General features: G+C 37.7%; 1 protein-coding gene across 2 annotated transcripts in view; it reads right to left on the bottom strand.

Moving 5' to 3' along the window:
- Positions 1-26,165, bottom strand: part of SHOC2 (SHOC2 leucine rich repeat scaffold protein) — a 63,448-nt gene that overhangs the window by 12,076 nt on the left and 25,207 nt on the right. For both annotated transcript variants that reach the window (XM_084210537.1, XM_084210536.1), the window contains 2 exons: positions 12,667-12,804; positions 615-745 (listed from right to left, as the gene is read on the bottom strand). In XM_084210537.1, coding sequence (XP_084066663.1) covers positions 615-745; positions 12,667-12,804 — 269 coding nt within the window. The remainder of the gene's footprint in view (positions 1-614; positions 746-12,666; positions 12,805-26,165) is intronic.

The following is a 26,165-nucleotide window of genomic DNA, read 5'->3' as shown; positions in this document are numbered from 1 at the left end:
TTCCAAATGCATTTTTTTCCTTCTATTTATAGTTTGCTATATACATATTTAGATAACCTTTAACCTCATTTTATACTAGTAATTTAGATGACTTGGGGTCATGGGGATGACAGCTTAGCAAAGCAGTTTGACCATCATTGAAACAGAAGAAACAATAAAGTTTATGTTGTGTCATGAAGTCTTCATCTTAAAAGGTTCTAAAGAAATTGAATAAATATCCAAAATAAGAAGCAATCACATCAGATTTTTCTTCTGTCATTTGAACAATTACTTCCAGACACTAATGCTTCATGAAGCAGAAACACTGAGAAACACTTACCTGGCTTGAAGGGTGGGAATCAACTCTTTATTTAAGATTTTCTAAAGATACAGCACAGCCAGTGTGCTGCTCCCAGTTTTGACTCAAGTTGTATGACATTAGTCTTTCTATACTGATTAGATATACCTAATATTTACACAATTGACATAATTCACATTACTTTTAGGTTAAAACAAAAGGTATTCCTCAGAGTTAAGAGACAAGATGAAATAATTTCCCTTCTTTCACTCCCTTTACAAAACATCCATGTTCTCCAGCAGCATCGCCTCCCCAATCCACTCCCTCTACTCCTCACCTCTGGTAAAGTAGAAATGTTGTTGTTCTCCAAGTTCAGCTCATCAAGTTCACTGCATTTTGCTAAAGACTTGGGAATCGCTGACAGCCTATTGTACCTCAGGCCAAGACGACTTAGACTGGACAGATTTCCTAGGGATAGAAAACAGGTGTTAACATGCTGTGAGAATGACACAAACACACAGAACAAGGTGTGACTTCTGATTCTTCTGTTGTCTCTCACCCTACACTTCAAAATTTCAAATGGTGAAATGGAGCTATCATCCCAAAACAGCAGATTCACAGATTTCCAATGCTGAAGTCAACCGTGCAGAAGTAGATTGTGCATATTAAATATAATTCTGAAGTTCTGCATAATATGATAAGCAAGCAAAGCTTATTGTCCTGTTGTAAAAGTCCTTCTATCCTGATCTTTCTATTATCAAAACATATATCATTTTCCAGATATCCCAAGATGACTTTTTAAAATTACAGACAGTATCATTCAATGCCATGAATCATATTATCAGAACCTGGGCATGGATCATACAACTCAGGTCCTGGCAAAACAATTTCCTCTGCAGGGAAAAAAAAACCCACAGCTTTACCATCCTCAAACAGCAAGAAAACCTTTAATAGGGGATTGGAAAAACCCTAGAATTCCCAAGTTTTTGAGTGATAATGAAGGAAAAGTCTGGAGGAAATCTACAAAAATCTGGACACCAGTGCATGTAAAAATATTTCTGAATATTGCTAGGCTGATGGTCCCATTCAATATGTCTTTCTGTCAGGGAATAAAAATTTCGAGAAACTTGCAACTTGAAAATTTCCCATCTGAAGCTCCCTTTAGCTCCAACCTTTATCACCTAACAAGTACAAAGACCAAACCCAACTGCTCAGGGATGTTGAACTATAGGGTGCTGGGGCATTTAGCCTTTCCTGCAGGTACCAAGGCCTTGAATTTCACTGAAAAGCCAACTGCCAAATTGTACAAAGAAACTTGACCACTGGCTCATCCCTACAATTAGAAAAGGTGTCTGTGCAGGTGTGGACTTCACACCAGGGGAGCTTGTGAACACACAATAAATTCACACAATCAGTTCCTTGCAAAACATTTGCTGGTTTACACTCGCTTTTACAACCACCCGTGGCACGCCACCTTTGTTCTACAAATTGAAGTACCAGACCAACATATTAGAAAGGAAACACAGAATTTAACAAATGGTAGAATGAATAACCAGAAGAATTTTAGAAGATGGAGGGGTCTTAATATGTACAGCCTAATTGCTCGTTAAGTGAAGGCTGTATTAGTATCTGTGCACGTGCACTTATACAAAAACCTTATACAAACCAGAGCAGAGCAAAGGAAATGAATGTAGAGTATGTCTGTTAGACAGAGAAAAACTTTCAACAAAGCAAGCAACAAAATATCTCTCTCCTAAACCTGGTCAAAATAAATGCCCCAACATCCCCAAATAGAACATAGATAATAAAAACTTGAAACTGGAAAGAATGTTGTATGATTTCGCTGTAGTTTCTAAAACAGAGAAGTCACAAGAATAGTGAAAGTAAAACAAGAAAACAAAAAACGTTAGCTCCCCCATAAAACTGCAACTGAAAAAAATCCAAAACCCACAAATCCCTTAATATAGAACAAAAATCATCTACATCTTCCAAAACAAGAAAAAAGAGGATGAATTCTCAGTCCATATCTGATAATTATCTGACAAGCTTGACAACAAAGTTTTCTTAGTATCATCAACAAAAGTCACAACAGGTAGCTACACACCTACTATTTCTTAACTAATAGTATTTTCATTTGGGTGCTGGATTCTAAACAAGTATAAAATTAAGTTTTATAGAAGCAGAAAAGAAAGCCTTCACTTAATCAGGAAAAGGCATTTAAAATCCAAGGCTATCAATACCGTGCTGCAGTGCACAAATCTTCATCTTTTCCCGTTAAATCCTGCAATGCATACACACACTAAAGAGAATAATTAAGACCTATTCTGATCCTACAGTCCACTAGTAAGTATAAAGACACAGATTTGTACAAAACTTAGCTATTTCATGCTATATTTGTGAGATCAGGCATTGCTGGCTGAATAAAAAACTGGCCTCACTTCACACAAAAAAAATTATACTGCAAGGCTCAAAGATCAATACGATTTGCTATCCTAGGGATGAACAAAGCACACCCTGGCTGTATTTCTCTGAATTGTTATTTAATATTTTACTAAAGAATGAACAACAAACTTCACACAAAATAAGATATAAACCTACTATTCTTTTCACTACCTAAAACATGCACTAGATGCTGATCTGGATTTTTCAGGAGAAAAGGAAGAAGAGGGAAGTAGACAGCATGATGCCAACTGTTGCTTAGCAATACAACGTTGCTGTGCCAGTTCCAGATTGTGAGCACAGGCTGTATGTACATGGCTCTCTTCCTACCAGCAATGTGGTATTTCAGAAAAATGAAACAAGACAGCCACTAGAGAGAGTCAAAATGTACCATAAAGAAGAGAATGACACACGCTGGCGATCCTATGACATTATCATGAGGAGAAAGGAGGCATAAATAGCAGCTCCCAGTAATTTCTCCTTATCATAAGTAGCATTTCTTAATAGAACTTTATCACTGTTTCTTTACTAGGTATCTTTCTTTCCCATAGGAAGGGCACATAAAGGCATAATAGAAGACACATCCTGTGTGTACCACATTCCTTATGATTGTTTCACACAACACAGCACTAAATACAATTATTCCTGAGGACAAACCAGTACGATTTCAGCTGCAGCTGCATCAGTAGCACCTCTCCCACTGCTCTTGAAAGGACTGTCCTGAGCCCAGCTGATACAGGCAACATGAGCTGAGTTCTCATTTCAAACCAGAATTTATTTACAGCCTGTCAGTCTTCTCTCAACAAGGCTCAGCTACCTTTTCATCCTTGGCTGCATACACACACCTCATTGTGAATGCATGGCAGTGTGAGACCCTCATCAGCTTTTATCTTCACACGCTGGACAAGCCAGATCCTAGACCCACCTTCACAAAACAGGATGCAGCTCTTCCCTCTGTCCAAGTTAACTTTTCTTTTTAACAGGAATGAACCAGTACAATGTTAACATTTGCCTCCAGGGGCCAGTTGGCTAACATGAAAACCAAGTGACAAATTGTTTTACCACAGAAACTGTCACAAGTTGCTCAAGACCACACCCGGTGCACTGAACCATCAAATGATCCCACTTACAGCTCCCTGAGCTCAGAGTTACCCAGCTGATACCTGTATTTGGAGCTGTTTGCACTCATCTCCATCATTCCCAGCTCAGCTACTGCTTTCCAAGATGGAACAGCACTGGGTACCTGCTGATAAGCTGCCAGGCTAGGTCTGGGGAATAAGGCAAGGAAGGTAACAACTGATCAAGATCAGCTCAGACTGTCACCAGGACCATTTGCAGTTGTACTTTTGTCACTGAAGCCGTACCTCAGCAGCTGCTCTGAAGCAGCCCCTCGCAGGTAATGACTCAGAAAACACTGCACGGGGTGTTCATGTACGTGACAGTTTGATAACCACAACTGAAAAGCAGATAGCAGCAGGAAAAGCAACAAGCAAAACGCCTTCCAACTTGTTTTCTTAGAGAGCCTGTTATGAAAACCCTTGTAAACTGAACTGCCTTATTCAGTGGTACTTCTAAAAATAAGATTGCAAATCCTGACGAAGCCCTGAACTCACACCAGGCCTAAGCAAGTCACTAAAAGTCACTTGCTTTAGTTCAACTTTTGTCAGAAATAGTTACTCTTGGGATGCAGGTCTCACAGATGCCTTGTCTCAGACCACTTTTTTACCAGCACAGAATTAACACCCATGAGCAGATGCCAGCTCTCAGGGTTGAAGCAACCTAAGCACAGAATTCATAATCCCTTCAGTGGAGTGACTGTATGTCTCTCTCAGGATTAGCTGCTTCGTTTACACAGAAGTGAATTAAAAATCCTTGGTAGCATACAAATCCAGAAATATTACATTCAATTGATACTATAAAAGGGATGTGAAATAGATGGTTTAAATTAATTCTTTATTAAGGCTACTTCAAAAATACTAATCAAAGGAAAAACAGGTGTTTGCCAATCAAAAAAAAAAAAAAAAAGAGAGAAGACAGAAAATAAAGCAGGAAACTATGCTAACAAAACAATATTTTTTTAGAAAGACCACCTGAAGTGGTCTCTACATCTTTTTTTTAAGTATTTCAAAATGAAGAGAAAAAAGAACTGGTAACCTGAATAATATAAAGAAATACAAATTCCTAATTCAAAGTCCTACTAGTGCTTTTAAACAGAGTAATAAATGCTCTCTTCTTCTGAGATTTACCACACCTCTTCCTTTCACTCCCTTAGTTAAAATAATCCTTCAAATTCCCTATCCTTAGATGAAAGGTCCTTATTAATGTGAAACTTAGTTCATCAAGCTAATTTGCTATCAGGATCAGTTGCTTTCTTTTAAATAAACCAAAAGCATCAGATCAATTTAAAAATCTGTTCACTAGACAAAACTTCTACAGATAATGTTAAAAACACAAATTGGACTTATAAGAGCTGTGCACATCAAAATCCCATAAGATCATTATCAACGATATATGTGAACTTCAACCCACAATAGAAAATTGCAGGAACCTACTACAAACAACATGGCACTAAGTATTTCAGATGATCTAACTTGTACAAATATTCTTAGATTTTGATTTGACTCAACTTGGCACACAATGAGCAGTAACCTACTAAAAAACATGTTTTACATGACCACATGTTACTTCATAGAGTGCCATGTGCTTAATTCACTGAGGGATCTTCTAGCAAAAAAAAATTGCTGGTTTGCATACAAAAGATACCAGGTGCCATCTTTAACTAATTGAAAGCAAGAAGTACAGCTAAAATTAATAATACTTTAAAAAAAATTAAACTTGATGTCACTTTAAAAAAAATACATGAATTAAATTTAATACACCACATGATTTTAATCTTGCAGTGAGATGATAATATGAAATAAATTTCAAATTGTATGGGAGATAGCAGACATGCTAGAGATGGGCAGTTGTGGACAGAGATTAAACACTGCATTCAGATATTTCAACAGTGGCTCCTGGTCTAAAATAGCCCTGAGTCAGAAGATGCCTGTACCACACTTTGTACTTACTTTAGACAAGTTTTCCAGACATCAGCCAACCCCTCTGCGACAACTCTTTAACTGTATAACAGATTTTTAGGTGAAAGGAGCTGTTGGTGTGTTTAATCTAATCTCTTATCAGAAAGCAAACCGGTTCCCCTGATAGCTGTAGAGTACAACGAAGACTTCAGATAAAGTGTTTAACCTTCAGTTGTACTCCACAAGCAGAGGGCAACAGCACAAAGTGACTGGGCCAACAAGACACCCCAAAAGAGATCTCAGTGATCCCTTCTGCAGAGGAAACAAGAACAAAATCCCACAGCCATTATTCATCTGGTCTGGGGGCACCTTCTTCCTAAGTTGAAGCGTGTAGGTTTGTACAAATTAAAACTTGTGTCACCGACCATCATTTGAGAGACAGCTAATCCCTTCTACAACCCCTACATCCCTAATGTTTAATATGCTCTGGCTAAAGGCAGATGCCCTAGAAAAATGGGAATGGGAACAAAAAGGTGATGGGGGTGTGAGGGCAACCACTCTTAGCAGAACTGCAGGAGAGAAGAGAATCCCTCCTGATCATTGCTACCAACTACCAAAGCCAAAGCATGACATGTAACTGTTCTGTTCCAAATACAAAAGTATACTTAAACAAAATGCAAAGTTTGACTTAATTTTACTGGTTTAACAGTTAGTGACTTTTAATGTATTTTAATTTTTCTTTTCAGCCCCCTATACCTCCTGATATACCAAGCAGCCAAGTGTAGGAGGCAAAATCAAATTCACAAGTTACCAAAATCAGCAGGGTCCATAATATTTTGCCCTGCTCAAACCAAAGCACACTATCCTCCTTCTGCAAAGTCTAGGAATTCTGATGAAGATGTTATCTATTAGAAAGCTATTTAACATTAATTTAAAATTAGTCTCTACCACCCCTACGAGTTTAAATGCCATCTGAAGATAGCAAAGAGCTCTCTCTACTTTCAGTCTAACACTATCATCCAAAGACAGGTCTTCGCTCATCATATCAATATTAAAACGCTAAATTGTGACCACAGGCAGTCAGTTATTTTTCAATCTGATTCCAGACTCTAACATTGCTGACTGTGTAAAAGATGCACACAAGATACTTGTAAAACCTGAGCAACGAAGGCTCAGGTACCCAATACACACCACACACAACACCTGCATAAGGCTAGAGAGCACAAACTCTTAGTGACATGTTTCTGAAACTGTATAGATGAGAATTCAACTTAAAACTCATTTAATATGCCTTCATCAAAATGCAAGTAACTCACAGACCCACTTGTCTCAATTCTGATGTGTTCCTTTGAATCACTCTTCCCTTGTGCCTGCTTCTCACATAAAGAAAATAAGATTATAGGCTTTTTCTTTCTGCAGTATACTAATCATTCTGAAAATGCTGAGCTGCAGTTATAACACATCCGTACACACTGGTCTCTGCATCTAATTACTGTATGAAGGTACATGCATTCACTAAAATAAACTGCCCCCACTCTAGTCTTAGGATGAATATCCAACCAAAATACAAAATACAAAATATTTTCATAAATACATTGAATTAATAAACTCAGAATTAATTAGCCATTAGAAGCTATCCTAAGCTTTAATGAAATAGTACATATGTATTTAACTATATTGGGTTTGCATTGGAAATGTATTAATTAAAACATAAATACAAAACACTTCACATTGCAACAGAGACAAAAACAACAGCTGGACCTCATTTTGAGCTATCAATGAAAGCATTTCATTTTACTCAATTCACACTGTATACAGTAAGACAAAGGAACTGAAATTTATTTAATTTAATTTTTCATTGGTAGTCTTTTTTTTTCCCTTTTCAAATGACTATTTAAAGCCTTTCTGGGAAAGTAAAGATATATATAAATGTAAATCCTATTGTATGAACAGTTTATACCTAACTGGCAATGTGATAAAAACATTAACCTTTCCTAAGTGAAAGATGTGTTTAATTTTTTAAGTCTGCCCTACTATATAAAGAAAACACGAAATGTACAACACGTGAATATATCTTAACAATTTTAGCTAATTAAGTAATGTGAGAATTATTTTATGGAGACCAGGGTTCCACTTTCTATCTTCCCTGCAGTTGAATGCTGTCCAACAGCAGATACCAGGAAAAGAACCTAAAGAAAGGGGAAAGGACACCCTGAAACTTCTTGAAGAGTGAGGGAAGATTCGACAGTGACTTCCCAAATGCAGAAGCAACTGTTATGATTTTCTTCTGCCTAAGTGCCATGTCACACTGTGAGCTTTTTGCATCTGCATCAGCCCGTGCAAACACTGAGACCCAAATGTGCCCTGCCCATCACATGCAGTACTGTCTGATCTTCACTAGTGTGACACAACAACTCACAGCCTCATGCCTGCCCTTCTGAACTTGGAGGACAAAATGAGCAAGTCACTTCCCATTCGCCCTCCACCAGACATTTTCCAGTCAATTTCACTACTTTACATTTACTAAGTCTAGAATTGAAGGCAACAAGAACCAGAAGTTTTCCTTTATGAGACCACCACGAGAACTAGACAGGGCTCACAGTAATACAAAAATTAGAGTACAACAGTAGGAGCCACTGCTTTCAATCAGATAAAGAAAATGCTGGACTTATTGCAATTGCCCAATACTAGCAGAATTCAATTAAAGAAGTTTAATTAACAGCATAGTTGACGTTGCTCAGCTCTCCCAAAGTGAGCCTATGGAAAGAGGCTTGATGCCACAAAACAGAATGCTCACTGACCAAAGCACCAGGTCGTGCTTAAATGCTGAGAATATGAATCTTGCTGTGAAAGCTGGAGCAGAAGCCTCTACACTTTGCTCCATCAGAACAGTGAGTAATTAACCACATCAAACTCATCGGTCACATCTGAACGTTGCCCCTTATCACTGAGGGAGCTGCAGGTGCTCAGACATTTCAGAACAAGACTCCTGATTTTGCTAAACCTGCCAAATTTAAAACACCATTTTAAAGCAGTTTCACATTTCTTCAGAAATATCTTTGCTTCTAGGAACTTAAAGCTCTCAACCACAATTTTGCATAACCTGAGCCATACCAATTCTATATGTCTGGTTCTGGTCGTTGCTTTCATGTTTTATCAGCTGTAGGTTTAAAGAGCAAAACAGTGCTCTCAGAGGTACACTGGGGTTAAGCAGGTTAGAAGCACGGTTTGAAGCACAATTTCAACCAGCAAAACCAATCAATAAACAGTATTTAACTTCATGAAAGCTGTGATTTCAGCTTCTGAGCTATAAGGACAGGAGGGTAGTCCAAAGCTGTAAATACACTTCCCATTTTCCTAACCATCTCTTAGGAACACTGCTATGTCAGACACTGGAAAGTGTGTCCATTGACAGAATTTTCTGTGCTTTTAAAGTATAATTTTGGAACATTTACAACTGACTATTCTTTTTCTTATTAAAATTTCTGTTGCCTTAGATGCCTGTGAATATGGCACATTTGATTATAATCAAACTGCATGCATAAGCACACAAAACTAGAAAATTACAAAACAGATGAAGAATCTGCTATTATTAAAAGCTGTAACTCTGCTTCTGTTATATTTCTTTGTCAAATCAGTTTTTCTATGCTTTTACATATGAAATTGCGAACACATTTGTACAGAATGCTAAAATTAGAACTTCAAAGAGGGAACATTCACTGTGTGGTATTTGCAGGACAAAACTATCTAAGCTATCTTGTAATCCTAAAATACAATTTACTCCACCCAAAATTTGTTGCCAGTCTCAAAAGTTCAATTAATAATTTTAATAGAAATGGTAGGTTATATCCAACACAGAAAAAGGTGAATATTAGTGTGCCAGCTAAGTATACAGAGATAAGACACTGTGTAAATAAAAGTAGCTAATAATTCCTCCACCCTCCAAAAGCAAAAAAAACCATCACAACATGGGGTTGGGGGGGGAGGTATGCAATCTGCAATGAAAACACTCAACAGCTACGATCCCACTATGATTTTGATTCTGGGCTTGAGACTCTTGGAATGTGCTAAGCCATTCCACAAAGCTCATTTTTCTTACAGGAAATGATCTAATATAAAAAGTACTTTACAATTTTCAATCAACAGAAATACAGTTATGAATGTATTAAGCCAATATCTATAAAGCAAGGCATTAGGGCACTTCCTGACAACTAATATCTAAAATCGACATTTGTTACTGCACAAAAGCATGCTTCTACAGCATTAGTTGAGAGAAGAACTTGGTATTTTTACAGAGTGGGTATATTGGCTCTGCAACCTCTGTAATCACTGCTGATGCTTAATCCCTTCCCTGCCACTCCCCTGCATGTCACCCTCACGTCCTTTTCTCACAGCTCCAGCGCATTTCAGTACATGCTGTTAGTTACCAAACAAGTGGTTTTTTTAAATTTGGCAGATCCTGAAATCTTCCTGTGGTAAAACCAAAGCTTGTTTATATAGTTCAGCAGCTACTTTCAGAGGGTTTTTTGATGGAGGGGAAGGAGAAATAAAAAGCAAAGGGGGCTGTTTGGTTTTCAAAGCAGCATGACAAAAACATTCTTCTTAAGAAAAACTGAGGCCTCAATCAAAAGGGGTCAGTGGGGGAGGAAGGGCACAAACATCAAATACTTATAACGAGCAAATGTACTTGGTCTGCTTTGTCCCTGCTCTACAACCCAGAGTTTGACTGAACTGAGAACCATTAACAGCACTCATACAGTGAGCATCCTGACACCTGGAAGCGGGGAAACATTGCAAGAAAAGGCAGTGGTGGCAAGCAGCAGGCAGGGACAGAAGCAGCAGCGAGAGCTGGAGAGGCCACGCGCCATTGACTCGCCAGGCTTTTCTCAGCACTCGGAGTTTCTCGCTGAACAATGCCAACCACAAAGCAAGCTGTAATCTAAAAATCATGCCACAACTTGCTTTCGTATGTTGAACCAAAACTGCGATGACTAAGAAATAAAGCCAATGTTGCTGAACTGGCTTCGGCTGCCTTTTCTGCAACATGCATAAATGTAGGCTGATCATTATCATTTAAGATGGAACCTAAAGTTTTCCCTTCACTATTAAATTCTGTTTGCGAACCACATGAGGCACAAACATGGATTTCTGATTTTAAGTTCTTATTTAAATACTTTTTTTTAACTTATTGTTTACAAGAGAGATTTTCCAGTGAGCAAAACTGAACTAGAATAAGGTAAAAGGCACGATGGCTCACTCCCGTCTCCTACCATTATTCGGCTATCTTTGGTGGTTTCTTGAGCTCTAAAACATTGATATTCAGCTCTGATAAGCATGTAAAGAGATATCAACATTTAAAAGCAAGTAACTTCTAAACATTATAAAGACAATGCAAGGGAAAAACTAAACAAAGAAAACAGAAATCCAGTCCAACCAGGTATGAACCTGACTCAAAAGAAACCACCTAAGCTTACAGAAACTTTCTGAAGAAATAGGTGAGTCCAAACTATCTTGACTGCAGAGTGAGCAATTTCCTATCTATCACAAGTGACTTAACTGCCTAATAACTTTGTGCCTCTCCTACCCAGAAACCTTTCCCTATAAGTACGGTCTTGCAGCATATTACAAGTGAGATTTTTCTGGTCCTTTGAGACATTCAGTGACTACCAGGCACTAAACAACTTAATAAATCATACTACTACTCTTCACAGGAATTAACAGCATTATTCTATAAGCCTTGAATATGGAAATCTCACACTTGCTTAGAGAATTTTTCCCATAATTAACAGTTTATCCAGAGAACTCGCTCCCTAAATGTGACACATACACTACACATAAGTGTTATGTAAAACAACATTCAGCAAGATTTACAAAATAGCAACAAAAATAAAGGCTGTACTCATGAAAGGTGTAAGTTAGATGCAAAATCCAGATGGAATAGGATCTCCAGAGTTTAAAAATATCAGTCCAGGAAGGAAGTTTAGTTCCAGTGGATACACCATCAGTGTAAACTCTGCTCACATCAAACTTTCTCAACCAAAAGCCATAGTTACTTCATCCTCAACAATTTACTGCTAGAAGAAAAGCTGGAGTGTCATTAAATGGTTCCTCACTTTACCATGCATTAAAGTAAATTAATAAGTACTCAACACTGAATACAAATTATTGTATTCAGTGTTGAGTACTTATTAATTTACTTTAAACTGATAATGTTCATTCTTCTGAGTATGTTCTGGGGACAGAACTTAAAATCATGATGGCCTTATTTTTAGTCTTTTTAAATCACAGCAGCCATCTTTTTCTGCCATCTGTTTAAAACTGATTTAATGAGATAGGAAAAGGCACATTTTGTTGCTTTATCCCATATGAGATACTGAAACCAACCAGGACTGTATTTATCTTAGTCTATTATTCCCAATGTAAATTGCAAGCTCTCTGTATTCTATTGCATAAGAGCATGATGACCTTGTGGACTGGGAGATTTTTTAAATGTTCCAGCTAAGAAAATAATATATACATAATTATTTTAAAACATTTATGATTTTAGTTCTATTTTTCTTTAGGCAAAGATGCAAGTTAAAATTATCTGCCAAAGTACTGCACTTCAACTATAAGTGAGCCTTTCATTTCTTTATATGCTGTTTCCTTACAGAAAGAACAAACAAGCAGTAGACACTTGCTTATAACCACAGAACACCTTAAGATTTAGAAATAATGGAGTTGGATTTTTTTCATTGTAACTCTCATTCTTAAATTATTTAAGGTAACATTTAAAGTAACAAGCACATCTTTCTTTAAATCTCAAGTGTGAAGCTGTGTTGAGCTGAACACCAGTCATTCTACTGCCACCAGCAAATACTCATTAAATTTGTTCCCCTTAATGAACATTTTGAAATAGTGATTTATTTTCTCTTCTCCAGTTTCTTCACCTACCTATGGTTTCTGGCAAGTCCAGGAGCTCATTGTGCTGCAAGTCAAGGTTGGTGATCTGCGTGCAGCTTCCAATCTCTTCTGGAAGATGTTCAAGCTGATTGTGCGCTACATCCAGCGTTATGAGGTTACACAACTCACCTAAAAGCACACAGGAAAACCAAAACATAAAGGACTTTAATGTACAGTTCTCAACAATGACCTCCACACAGAGATTAATAGAATCAGACGGATTTTGGGATAAGCTGAAAAAAAGTTACAGCTACCATAAAGTTATCCATAGAAAATAAGGTATTACAGGATCATAATTTCATCAGTCAGATCTAAAACCTTATCAACATTTTTGAAAAGCTCAGATAAAGCTTTAATAGATTCTCCAAAGAAATGTTATTTATTGGTTGCTTTTATTCTGACAGTTCAAGCTGTGGAATACAAGTACAAAACTTGCATCTTACACTTGTTTCAGGCTGACCAGAAGTTTAAAACATCACTTAGTAAATGAATTGTACTAAGTTTTGAGAAATTAAAATCTGTTTTTATATAATTAATTACTTTCAGACATAAAATCAACAATTAAGAGACGGAAAAATTATTTGGCTGACAACCTAGATAATCCAAAGTCCTGAACACTGGTTTTAAGTATTTTAAACACTGGTGACAGTCGTCACAAAAAGGACAACTTACAATAAGTAAAGTGCATGCAAGCAGACCTACAGCAAATAAAAGTTTGAAATAAAAGACTTATCTGTTAAGCATTCAAAAAGTTTGGACTTGCTTGGAGTTTAGAGCCACTTTACCCAGAACTGCTTCATTTCTGGCATTTATAAATTAATTTAAAAGCATAGCTAGGCACAACTCTGAACAGTAGTTTCACCTATTTTTATGTCAAACACACTGTGTTCTGAGCAAAAGATTGTTGGGTTTGAAAAAAGAAAATACCGCGTGCATGAATACAGGTGTGTGTATTCACATTTTTTGCATCTGATGGAGGTGAAATTAATGCATATGATTTGAACAGCTTCTACTCTCTCCAGTAAAGATGAGGTCACCACATTTGTATATTAGAGTATGACTCAGTGAGTAACAAATTTGGAAGAGCAGCAAATACCTTTTGAGGAGCAAATGTCTATTTTTAAGCTTCAGCATTGTATCTTTGACACAAGGATTTTCTCACAGGCCTGCAGGATTATCCTGGGCAAGTTCTGACGTGTAGAGTGTCTACACATTAGGTCAACAGATAATCACAACTGGTGATTTAATAAATCATAAAATAATATGAATTCAGACTCTGTCTAGAGTTCAGGCGTCATGTAGCCACAATACTCACTATGTATCACAGAACAATTGTGAAAGGCCAGGAAAAAAGTCAACCTCAAAGCTTCATTATTCTGTTTTTCTTAGACTATTAACATATAACTGATACATTAACATATCTTATTTTCTGCACTAATTAACCCAAAATGGGATGGAAGATGGAAACTAAGAAGCTGGAAATGTAAAGCTGTGCTCAAGCAGCTACTCCAGCACCTTGTGTGTCCCCTCTCTTACATCAGCAATCAAGTGCAGTCCAGGCAACAGCTAAATGTGCTGTACCCAGCACTGCATAATCCACATATGTCAATGCCATTACCATGCAGAAGAAAGCAAATGTAAGAAATAATTAAGCAAGAGTTAATGGTCTGTGGCAATGATATCTTTATTATTCATGGAAAAAGGGGACAAAGTGTAAAATGCAATAGGAGGAAGAAAAGCTTGAGGAAGACTTAAAACATCCCTCCCTTTAAACAAACAAAAAAAGAGCCTCACTTTACTGAGGTAACTCAAGAACCAGCACACACTTTGGGGCCATAGCTTTCACTTCACGATTGTTGTTTTCATTTGCTTTCACTTCAGGCCTTAACCAATAATGTCAAATTTGAAATATGGCATAAATTCCATTTCATCGTGCTGAGTTCTCATTTACTTGACTCTTCCCACTCTACATCTGCTGAAGTCTAAGAAATACTTGGGGATTTTGCAGCAACATGTGCTGCACTTCATTTTTGCACCTGCTGATATCTCTGACAGCAGCAAGCTAAATGTTTGAAACAAACATCTTACTACCCAATCCTGAGCAGGGAAAATAATGAAAAGTAATGCCTATATCTCTCTAGAAAATTAGGGGCAACCAAACACTTCAGTTTAATTTGGATAGCCATACTTAATATTGTCACATTAAAGATGCAGGCATTATTTTAAAAAGTAACAGTAGTAGCATTTAATAAAAATATTGAATGTTAAAACAGACTGAGGACTGCCCAACAAATTTTAAAGCTTTAGAACAGAAATCAAAAGTTAGAGCCCCATCATGAAGCACAGTGACTTAAGGAAAGGAATTCAAGATATATAGAAATATTCAGCTTTTAATTCTCATTGCTCAGTAAGGAATCTTGTTATTGGACACTTATTGTGGACTTATAGTTTGACAGCATTTCATCAAAATGGGTTTATTGCCCACTCTAAGGGTAGAAGGAGAGGGGAGATGAAATGCTGTTGGCACTGCAATTTTTTCAAAACTTTAAGTTGAATTACTGAGCTACAACAGAGAGCATGCAAGTCAACAAAAATCACTCGAGATACATTTCTCCTGTTGCTCTCCATGACGTATGGCAAAAAATCTTACATCCAATATGCTTAACAAGGTGAAAAACCTTGTTTGGGTGATGTGATAGAGACTCAGATCACAGAAGTGAAGAGCATGAACCCACCCTATCAACTTAAACACTCCATTTGAGATTAAAATGAAAGGAAGTCTCAGAATCACTTCATAACCCTAACAATACACAAATAGAGAGGTTAACTGAGAAACTCAGGATCAAGTCCAGCTCTTTAGTGAACGACCCACAGGGAGAACAAACCCACATCCTTGGTGTCATGAGCACCATGCTCTAAACAACTGAGCTAAATGGTTTTTTACATCTTCACATACAAGGGCATTCAGAGCTCTCTCAGAGTGACCTGAGAACTAAAATACTAAAATATTGAGTGGCCAAGTGAGTGTGAGATCTGAGACAGCGTGTAAATGGAAAGGCTCTCCAGAGCACCTCACAGACTGAGGCTGTCACTGCATGTGGGGCTTGAACAGCTACTGTGAGGTAAAAGGAAGAGCAACCGGGGATGATAAGAGTTGCTAGGGAATCTTTAGGGAACAGGAAAGGGAGAAATCAATGTAGTTTAGAAGGATAAGTGTAGGAAAACAGAGGAATAAGGAAATAGAAGGGTCCAGTCCCTTACAAACCAATGCTGGTCATGTCCTGCGGCCAACCAGCACCACCTGCCCTGTCTTCTCTCTAAGCTCTATTTTCCCGCGTGAGAAGCTCACTCTCTGAGCTCTGAGCACAGCTCATGTGCCCAGCACTGTCACCGACATGTTTTGTGAAAAATCCTTTCCTTAGGATTTTTTCTCCTAAGAAGCTGAGAGGCCTCAGGAACAAAACGTAAACAATGATTGTTTGCTGCTGTGGAATGCAACAGGTGGATCTGGGATTGGTCTCATGTGGTTGTTTCTAATTAATGGCCATTCTCACTCCAGCTGTCCAGACTGTCTAGGTCAGACACAAACCTTTGTTATTCATTCCTTTTCTATTCTTAGCAAGCCTTCTGATGAAATCCTTTCTTCTGTTCTTTTAGTATAGTTTTTAATATAATATACATCATAAAGTAATAAATCAGCCTTCTGAACGTGGAGTCAACTTTCTCGTCTCTTCCCTCATCCTGGGACCCCTGCAGACACGGTGACACAGCGCTGCTGAACACATCCCAGCCGTGGGACGGGGAGGGCTCTGGGCCACCGGAGCACAGCCAGACCCGGGGCAGCGCTGTCCCGCGGGGTGAGCGCGCTGTGAAAGGCCACGCTGTGAACGGCCACGCTGTGCAGGGCTGCTCACAACAGCAGCTCTGTCAGGAGCCACAGCGCACAAACACATGGCAGGAGCACTCCACGCGACACATAATGATCTGCAAATGCACACAGGCTGAACTGGAGGCCATCTGCATCATGATCTTCCCAGGATCTGATGTTTCAAAGTGTCCCTCTTATTGGCTGAACAGCAGCAGTTGTACTGAGGAAATGCTTCTCAAAAAAAAACAAAAAAAAAAAAAAGTAAAAAAAGTTTCTCCAAGATACAACTGAAATCTGTCATTTTTGCTTTGCCAGGATAATAATCATATGTCAAAATCAAAAAAAAAAAAAAAAAAAAGCAAAAATCTTTTTCCTAAAGCAAAGATTTGATCGGGTACAGAAAAAAAATTCTAATGAGTAACAAGCTCATGATCTTATTCATAGTAAAAGAATCAACATTTGCAATTTTTTTGTGTGCTACCTAAAATTTGCTGAAACGCGTTTTTATCTTGATTTAACAGAAATAAGTCAGCTAGAAATGTGCAGCAGATCAAAATCAGCCTCAACCACAAAGCAGTTTCCTGAAGAAAAACCCATTCCTTTTCATCACAAGGACAACTCCTGCATCACTTCACTAAAATACTGTTCAAACACCCTAAATCACTACAATAAGACAAGCACTGCTTCAGGGAAATACTAACCACAGGTTAAATGAACTAACTCTTTTTGCCACAAGTAACGTCCAAAACAGACAAGTCCTAAGCTCACAATAGTGAATAAAGGATTCTCTATAGACTACTTGCAACTGCATTGAAGGGATAAGCACCCTGACAACACTTAAAAAATCAGCTAGGAGGGTGCTAGGGTTTGGAGTTAGTTTTGGGGGGAGAGAATTTTTTTGCCTTTTTTTTTTTTTACTATATTACATTGTGATTGCAAAGGGAAAAAAACCCAAAGCTCAAAGTCTGCCAAAAAAGCAGACAGGAATTGCACGTACTAGCTGGCTTGACAATAAAAGATTTTAAAGTAGGAGCAATGCTCATTTGAAAAACATAAAACAGTTTCTCTATAAATAACCTTCACAAAACAGTCAGTTACAGCATAGCATGTAGTTTTTAAAAATTTGTATTTTAAAGGCCCTAAAAAAATCACACAATTCAAATGCATTTTTCAGAGAAGACAGTTTGTGAAGACTCCAACCACCTTCCATTTTAAAAAAACTTGTTAAAATACAGCTAAGTATTCACCTCAACAACCCTTAAAAAAGGTGGAGTGAGCAATCACCTCACTGTAGTTCTCATACACAGAAAGAATAAATGTTGTAGTATGACAATGCTACATATACCTGCTTTAAAAAAGCCAGCACAATGAAATGACTAATATTTTCAGCATAATGAGGCAGAATTATAGTCCCATTTCATGGCCAACTTTGAAAGCCTGTTATGACAAGAGGGCCAGGTTACATGCCCTGACTTACAAAACTCTGAAAGTTCTTTTTGGCCATATGAAACACAAAATACTGCTTCATCAAAAAACACTCAAGTACACAAAAATTAACAGTTGGAGAGAGTATAGAGAGTATATAGGTCAATAGCAAAGAGGCTTCAGCATCTCCAATCACTAATTCAGTCAGTGGGCACCACTCTTGGATGGCAAACACAATTTGTTATGTAGTCTGTTTTCCACTGGATTAATGACATGCCTGCCCATGCTTAAGCAGATTGAATATTATGAAATCCTTCACAACATGATAAATCCTAGGCCAGATGACACAGCAACAGGATCAAGACTGTTATGGAAAGTAGAAGGAAGAGGAGAATGCAAATATTAGTGGGACTTCAGGCTGGTGTGTCAGAACATTGGTTGTAAGCTAATTTGTAAGAATTAATTCCAAAATCAGCAATGCTGGGAACAAGTTACAAACAGTTCCCATAACTTTCATAGTTACTCATCTTTCACTTGGTTCTCTGCTGGCAAAGGAAAAAAAAAAAAAAAGGAAAGAGAATTTTCAGTCTACAAAAAGTCTTTGGGACAGGTTTCCTTGTTAGAAAAAAACCCCAATTTTAGGGTTTTTCTATGAGAAACTTTATGAGATCCAAGTACCTCACTGTGACAGAGAGCCTGAGCTCTTTGTTCTGCATTACCGACTGTCAAAAGAAGAGGTAAGCAGTCAGAGCCATTCTGAATTACTACTGCACAACTCTAACTTACACAGAAGAGTTACCAAGGAGTAGGAATGCAATTTTAATATGGTCATGAGTGACTTACTGACTACCAAAGTTAAAATACTCATATAAGTAAGAAATAAGCACAGTAATATTATTCTCAATATGCAGAATGCACACCAGGATCTAGTTGTGGGAACCACTGAAAACCACAGAAGCTCAGCTGAAAAGACTCAAAATCTGCTCTAAAACAAGCTTCAACATGAGACACAACAGCTAAGACTTATTATTTATTGCTTACAACTGAAAGCAACAAATACAAATAAAATTAAAAACATGTTCAAACAAAACCCCAAACATGCAAAATGTAGAGAAAAGTCTTAGCAAGGGCTCAAAGCAAGATTTGAGGTGGACAGCAGAAACTCAAATGAGTGCCAAGACAAAAGCAAAGTCTTGCAGCTAGCAGGGAATAACCCTGTAAAGAGGTACAACCTTGCAACAGGAGGTGAGAAACAGCTCTGCAGGGAAGGAGCAGGGGGTCCTGGTGGTGCTGAACCTGGGGTAACATCTGGATCCTGTCCATTTTCAGTGTGGAGCAAGCTCTCAAATAATAAAGGTTAACCACCTTCCGGGCTACATTAGCAAGGGCAGCCTGAGGAAAGTGATTTTTTTCCCTCTGTTCAGTACTTACTGAAGTATTCTAACCATTAAAATAATTGCAGCATTGATTTTAAGAAAATAAATTAAATAAAACTAAAAAAAAAAAAAAATTAAAAAACCCAAAAAAACTCTGAACTTCTAACAAGCCGTCAGTTATCTACTGGAATTACACTTGGGGCATCATCCCAGTAAGCTCTGCAAGCAGATCAAAAAGGCAGGACTACTTTATCATTATCCCAAAGCCAGCCTGAAGAAACTGTAATCAGGAGGAATTTGACTAGCTGACAAGACAAAACTGCATCCCCACAAGAGCTTTCACAAGAATGAAAACCCAGATACTAAAGCTGAAGCTGGTCAAAAGAGTTCTACACTTTTCCTGCAGCTCAAGAAAACCACCAGAACTGGATCAAATAAGCAGTCATTATCTCTGATTCCTAGAGACCAACACACATACCTCAATGCTTACATTTATTCCACTCCTGTTCACAACTTCATGCTTTTATCACATTAAAATAAAAATATATAAATGCCTTCTCAGCTACTGTTTGCAGACATTACCACACCAATTAATCCCAGAAACACAATTTTCTTTTTCCTTCAAATTAATGAAACACAGGAAGGTGTTCTTAGATACAAATAATGTAAACAAATATTTCTCTATATTAGCAGCTCTGCTTAAAAAAAAAAAAGGGGAAATGAAATTCAGAGCATCACTGAAAAGCTTTGCAACTAACAAGTCATTTAATAAGGAGGCACCACATTCAGCATGGAGTGAGTAGACTTGAACTAATGTGGCTGCACACATCTGGTCCACTGTCTATACTACTGAAAACAAAACAGGTGCAAGTGTTATGAAAAAGAGTTTCAAAGCAGTGAAGAAACCACAAATTATCTAAATATTGAGTAGATGGGGGAAGAGAAGAAGAGAAGAGAGTCTTAAAGACATTCCTAGCCCGGTGTAGGCAGATTCCCCAAATTACATTCTAAAAATATTTCCCTTGCAGAACAGCCCTGACCAGATTCTCCCCAGAAAAGGAGTTGCATTCACAGACAGAAAACACAATATTTGGAGTCTCAAGAAACTTGCAGAAACTATGTAAATGTAATTTCAACCACGTTGACAATATTATTTCTATTTGAGTTGTATGCGCTAACACGACAAAAATATTCAAAACTGGTATAAGATGCAACCTTGTCTTTGCAAGGAAAATATTATCAACTTGACTGTGCAAAACAGTTCCTTCAACACAACATGGAGGAATGCAATAAAACTCCAAATATAAGAAATGCAAAAGGCTTGCTTAAGTAACAGCCTGCAAACTGAAACATTTGCTTGGCCTCATCCCAAGACAATTCCTCTGGTTTTCATCCTTCTCATGCTGACTGCCTGACTCACCAAAGCATTCACATTCTTCCATTCTAATCTTCCACTTTTTGATCTCAGTGGAATGGACAATTTACCAGATAAGGAGATGAAGCTGGTGTCCACCTTGTGAACTCATCCCCACAATTATTCCTTCAGATTTTGTCTTTGTCAAACTTTGTCTTTTGACAAAGTTTTCACATGGAAACCTTTCTGTGAAGGTTTTATTTCATGGATGCCACCAGAGATTGAACTGTCAGGTGAAAAGGTAAGTTCTGCCTTGCACTTGATGTGCTTGTGTATGTGTGTGTACGTGTACATATATTTATCTATATATATGTGTGTGTGTACATATATATATATTAAACATCTGCATAACAGTGACCTTCATGGGCAGGAACAACATTCAAAGCAAACTTGCAGACCCTACTAAAGATGAAAGGCATTTATAGGAGTTTAAAGAATAAAAATGGCCAAGCCTTTGGAAGAAGAGGTACTGGGAATTACTAAAGAAACAAGCTGCATCAGACTCAGGAAATCCCTGATACAAAAATTAGTTGGATGTGAGCAAGGAGTCAGGTTAAGCCTCACCTGTAAACTTATTCTGTTTCTATACACGTTTGCTTAGGGCTAGAATCAGAACCAGGATACAGGGCAAGATTCACTCTGAAACAATTTATCACCACTGTTAGGTAGGATGCAATTTGTAAGAAAGAACAACAGAGTAGCTTTACCATCAAGAAAGTCTCATCAATGGATTCTCACCACTATGCATAAAAACATTGTTTCAGTAAGGTGCAGCTGAGCTCATGCTACCAGAATTCCGATGACCTACACCAGGTTATTTCCATGTCTTGTGGTAAAAGACATGGAAAGCAACGAGAAAGGGAGAAAAGGATTCTGAAAACGTAATTTGCTGCATTTTCAACAGCTCTCTGCAGACAGCAATCCACCCTTCCCCAGAGCACCTGCAGTGCTCTTGTCATGCTCATACAACAAGAGCAATCCTGCCGGAGAGGCTCGCAGGAAGCTGCAGCCAGCCCAGGGATCCCACAGCTGAGTGCCAAGTGTCCTGCTCTCCCTGTTCCAGTTCATGCTCTCCCACTCCTCCTCCCACATCAGCTCCAGGCTGATCTAAACTACACCGATTTCAACTACCTAAAGTAACAGACAAAAAACGCAGCATCTGGGAAGCTGCCAGGAGGGGAGTGGATTCTGACACTTTCAGTATCAGAAGCTGTTGTAGATCCGCACATCCATTTCATGAAAACTCCCACTGATTCACCTGCCAAGCTCTTGGCTAAACATGAAAAAAAAAACAACCAAAACAAAGTATTTAAGTATTTTTACATCTTATTCAAACAAATACGTTTATATTTGAAAAAACAACAATGTACATCAAGACGTCAGCTTACTACGCAGTGGACTGAAATAATTTCAAATTGCATTAAAAATGTAGAAGCAATATAGATGCTGCTAGAAAAGTGCTAAGAGAAGTCTGATAAATACAAGCAGAAATTATTTAGTATGTATCTACCTATAATAAAGCAACTGGATGCGATGGAATGAGAGGTGCTTAATTCTGGAGAGGAGGAAAGACCAGAAACACACACATCTGTTTAGTAACTATAGATAATAACACTTCCTCTTTCTCACTAAAATGCTGGTTTTAAATGCAAAGCAACTTTTCCTCAGGTGTAGTCACCTAAATAAAGTTTATGTTATTTAGCTACTGAAGACAGTTTAAAGTCCAAAACAGAACCAAACTTTAGCTTATTTCCCAGCAGCTCAGGTGGGAGGCTGATCTCTTCCAGGTTTTCCTCAAAACAACAAACACAACTTAAACAGGTCAGTTGTAAAGCAGTTTCCAGGACCACCTGAGAACAAATGTAGGCAACAGAGGGAAAGGGCTGCATCTAAGAACAATGGAACATCACTGGCACAAAAATCAACTATTCAAAGACATACAGGGTGTTGGAAGAAACATCTCAATTATCAGAGCATTTAGAAGTCCAACATTCAACTTAGTTCAGCCAGAGTAGAGGAAAAAAAAAATTATTTTATAAGGCTGGAGAAAAAAGATTCCTAGAAAAACAATGGGATGATTGCTTATAAATCAGGTGACCCTTGATTTCAAAGTAACAAGGTCCTAAAGTTGGAATGCCATTTATTCTTATACAAAACTGAAAATTTTTGTTTAGTAACAGTGAAAGCCATCACAAGTGCGTAGCACCAGGGTAAGACTTAATGCTATCCCTCTTTGAGGGAACAATAGCAACATTTTTCAAAATGAAGTCTGGATCTTTAATTTTCTTTTTGTCCAGACCAACATTTTTGTAGCACGTCTATTTTCAAAAGACAGAGTAAAGAAAACCCAGGATTCCTTGCACAGTGTGCACCAGATCAGCACACGAGCACACTGCAGTTAACTGCTGCAAGACTCTTCCTCTCTGGACAAGTCAGCAGGTTACATAAGCTTTGAATTTTTAAAAATATGAACAAGCACACTAGCATGCCATTGTGAGCCTTAGGCCTTAGAACAATGGGGCATTTTTAAAAAGAATTTGAAATGCTCCACATGATATTGCTTTGTAAAAGATAATGGCTTCATTTTACTTTCCATTCTGCAGCAACAAAAATTTCTGTGTTATTTACAAGCTTACAGTATGAGTGCTTGCTAGTTTATAGTATTTAGATAATGTATTATAAAACATACAAGGGATTAAAAGCATTGAGACTTAAAAGGGAAGGGTTTTTTTGAAGTGCATATGTGAAATGTAGAGAAATAGTAAGTGTTTAAAGAAACAAATTCCATTTGAAAGTCTACTACTTCTCAGTAGTTTCATTTTTCAGCTGTGTTTTCAAATCAAGTATTTCATCAAAAAAAGTAACATGAAAGTAAGTGAGTAGAAGTCAATAACAGAAGTTAAATTATTTCATCTGGCTTTACTCTGATGAAAAAGATTTTTAAATCCTTGCACTATGTGTCTGGGCAGTTTAAATTATTTGTGTTACTTAAACACCATAAAAGACCATAATACTTATTTTTCACCTGATTTAATTTCAGGCAACCTAGTCTGAGGAATTTACTTTGAATAAAAAAAGATGCTTGAACTTGATGATTTTCCTTTGAAATTCTTCATAAGGGTGACAGTTGTCTTGCATTTGTGCTTCTAAAAGGCCTTCCACAATGAGGTGCTGACCCGTAAAAAGGCACATGAGCATTATCACAATTCAAATAAAGGCAGGACTAACTGCTGGATACAAAGACAGAAGCAAAGTAGTTAATGTTCTCAAGCTAGGGTTTTATAGAGAACTGAGAACACTCCCTGTACACATATCAATACAATAAAAAATACAAAAGAAACAAGTCACATGTTCATGACACAAGTAACTACTAATTTTCCCATGAAGCAGTTACACATGATCTCTTTCAAGACTACTGTGAACAAATACATATAGACATTACACACTTCCATGTAAACCATATTCAATAAACAAAAGAAATAAAGAGGTTTCAGCAGCAGCAGCAATGTCTGCAGTATCAAACACACAAGAGAAGTTTCTGAAGCACAACATCAAACACAAGGATCCAACACCTCACAGAAGATTTTTCTTCACACACTACTGGTATTACTTTAAATTTATGCAGCCTATCCCCAGTTGAACCTCAGAAGATGGCTCTATGCTAGATAAACAAATAACTGAGCCACAAACAGAACCAGGTAAAATACTGACAAATGTATAACAGCTCAACCAGCTCAATTGGCCACTATTTCTTCAATGAATGCAGAAACACGCAGTATGCTGGGTTTCTGTCAACATCAGCCCCATGGTTTCCAGTATCATTTCTTGATCAGTAAAATATCCAACAAGGCTGTTGAACTTAAACTGAAGTGTCAAAATAGTTCAAAATTGTAATTCCTTCATTCTCCCAGGGGAAATTCAAAGGATTGCTGAGACGCTGATGACAATTCAAAAAGCACATGGATCAGAAAACATACCACATCATCCATTTCATTTCTGCCCAGCAAAAAGTGTTCCTGTGGCTCCAGCAGAATGCATCCCCAGCAGCTGCCACAGGGAGCCAAAGGCTCAGGCCAACAGCTGGCAACACCAGTGCATTTCTTCACTCCTGTTACCACTGACAAAGCTCTCTGTACTGGGCATTGCTGGTAACTGGATTAGCAGTTTCAGGCATGTGCAGGAGTTCCCACCATCAAGAACATGTTATCTTATGTATCTTTCATATCAATGTGCAAGATAAAGAGCAAACACTGCTGGCTTGAGAAAGATCTATCAGGTACACAAACAAAAACATTTCCCAAGCTTTGCAAAATTGGTGACCATAGGGGCCACTTCAGTGTGGCCGCTATGGCCCCTATGATACATACTCACACACTGGCTTGGACAATAGGAAAGTACCAGCAGCTTTTGGAAACAGGGCACAGGAGTTATTACTCACAGTGTTACAAGGGCTTTCACAAGGTTGGGGTTTTTTTTTTCACACTTGAAGAAAGTCAAAGCAGTCTCTTACTTGTGTGAAGTTTCTATTCCCCTACCCCCTAAAAGGGCTGAACTATACTTGCATTTTAAAAACTGCTGATATATAGGGAAAAAACCTAACAGAATCACACTTTTATAGGGCACACACATTGTTCAAACATTGCTTGAGAACAGTGTTATAAAGGCATATTTTCCATGAAGCAGAACATATTAGGACCAACACAGAAGTTCTGATATACAGCTAATCCAGCACACTTTGTGTAATAAACCATTTAAATTAATAATGCACTTTCACACTAGTTCACCATCTTTTGAACCTTTGTAACCACGTTTGGAAAAACAAATACTAGTCATTACAAAGTCATAAGAATCATCAGGCATGTGTACAACATTTGGTCACTTCAGAGTCCATGTATTAATATATTCATGACTTATAAAAGGCAGACACTTGCACAAATCATTAACCCAGATTATTAACTGCTACAGCACCCAATAGCTTGCTCATGGTAATAGTTACCTATTCTACCTTGTATTACTGTGGTCACACCCCTCTGTAACATGCCCATAATTTGTTTATAACTTGGAACAGTTCATAAATGATTTATAAAAAATCTTAAAATAAAAAATGTCCCTGTATCTCTTTTTCTTTAAACCATCTGGGCTCTCAAGACACAATATGTGAAAGTACAAAGCAAAGATGAAAACAATATACATCTGATTTTAAGATGACCGATGAAGAAAAAGAGTTTGTGTTGTTAAAAAACAAATATATATACAAGGTGTTGACTATTCTCAAGCTAACAGTGGAACAGTATGATCAAGAGCATAATTTTATGTCGTTTTAAGTCGGAAAAGTGACAGTTTATGTATAATTAACTGAACTGCAGCGAACATAAAAACGGCATCACACTTTCAGTCAGTACAATCA

This window comes from Fringilla coelebs (assembly GCF_963513975.1).
Source record: "Fringilla coelebs genome assembly, chromosome: 8".
Taxonomy (NCBI): domain Eukaryota; kingdom Metazoa; phylum Chordata; class Aves; order Passeriformes; family Fringillidae; genus Fringilla; species Fringilla coelebs.
The sequence above is the reverse complement of the archived record's forward strand: the minus strand, read 5'-3'. Positions and strand labels throughout refer to the sequence as shown.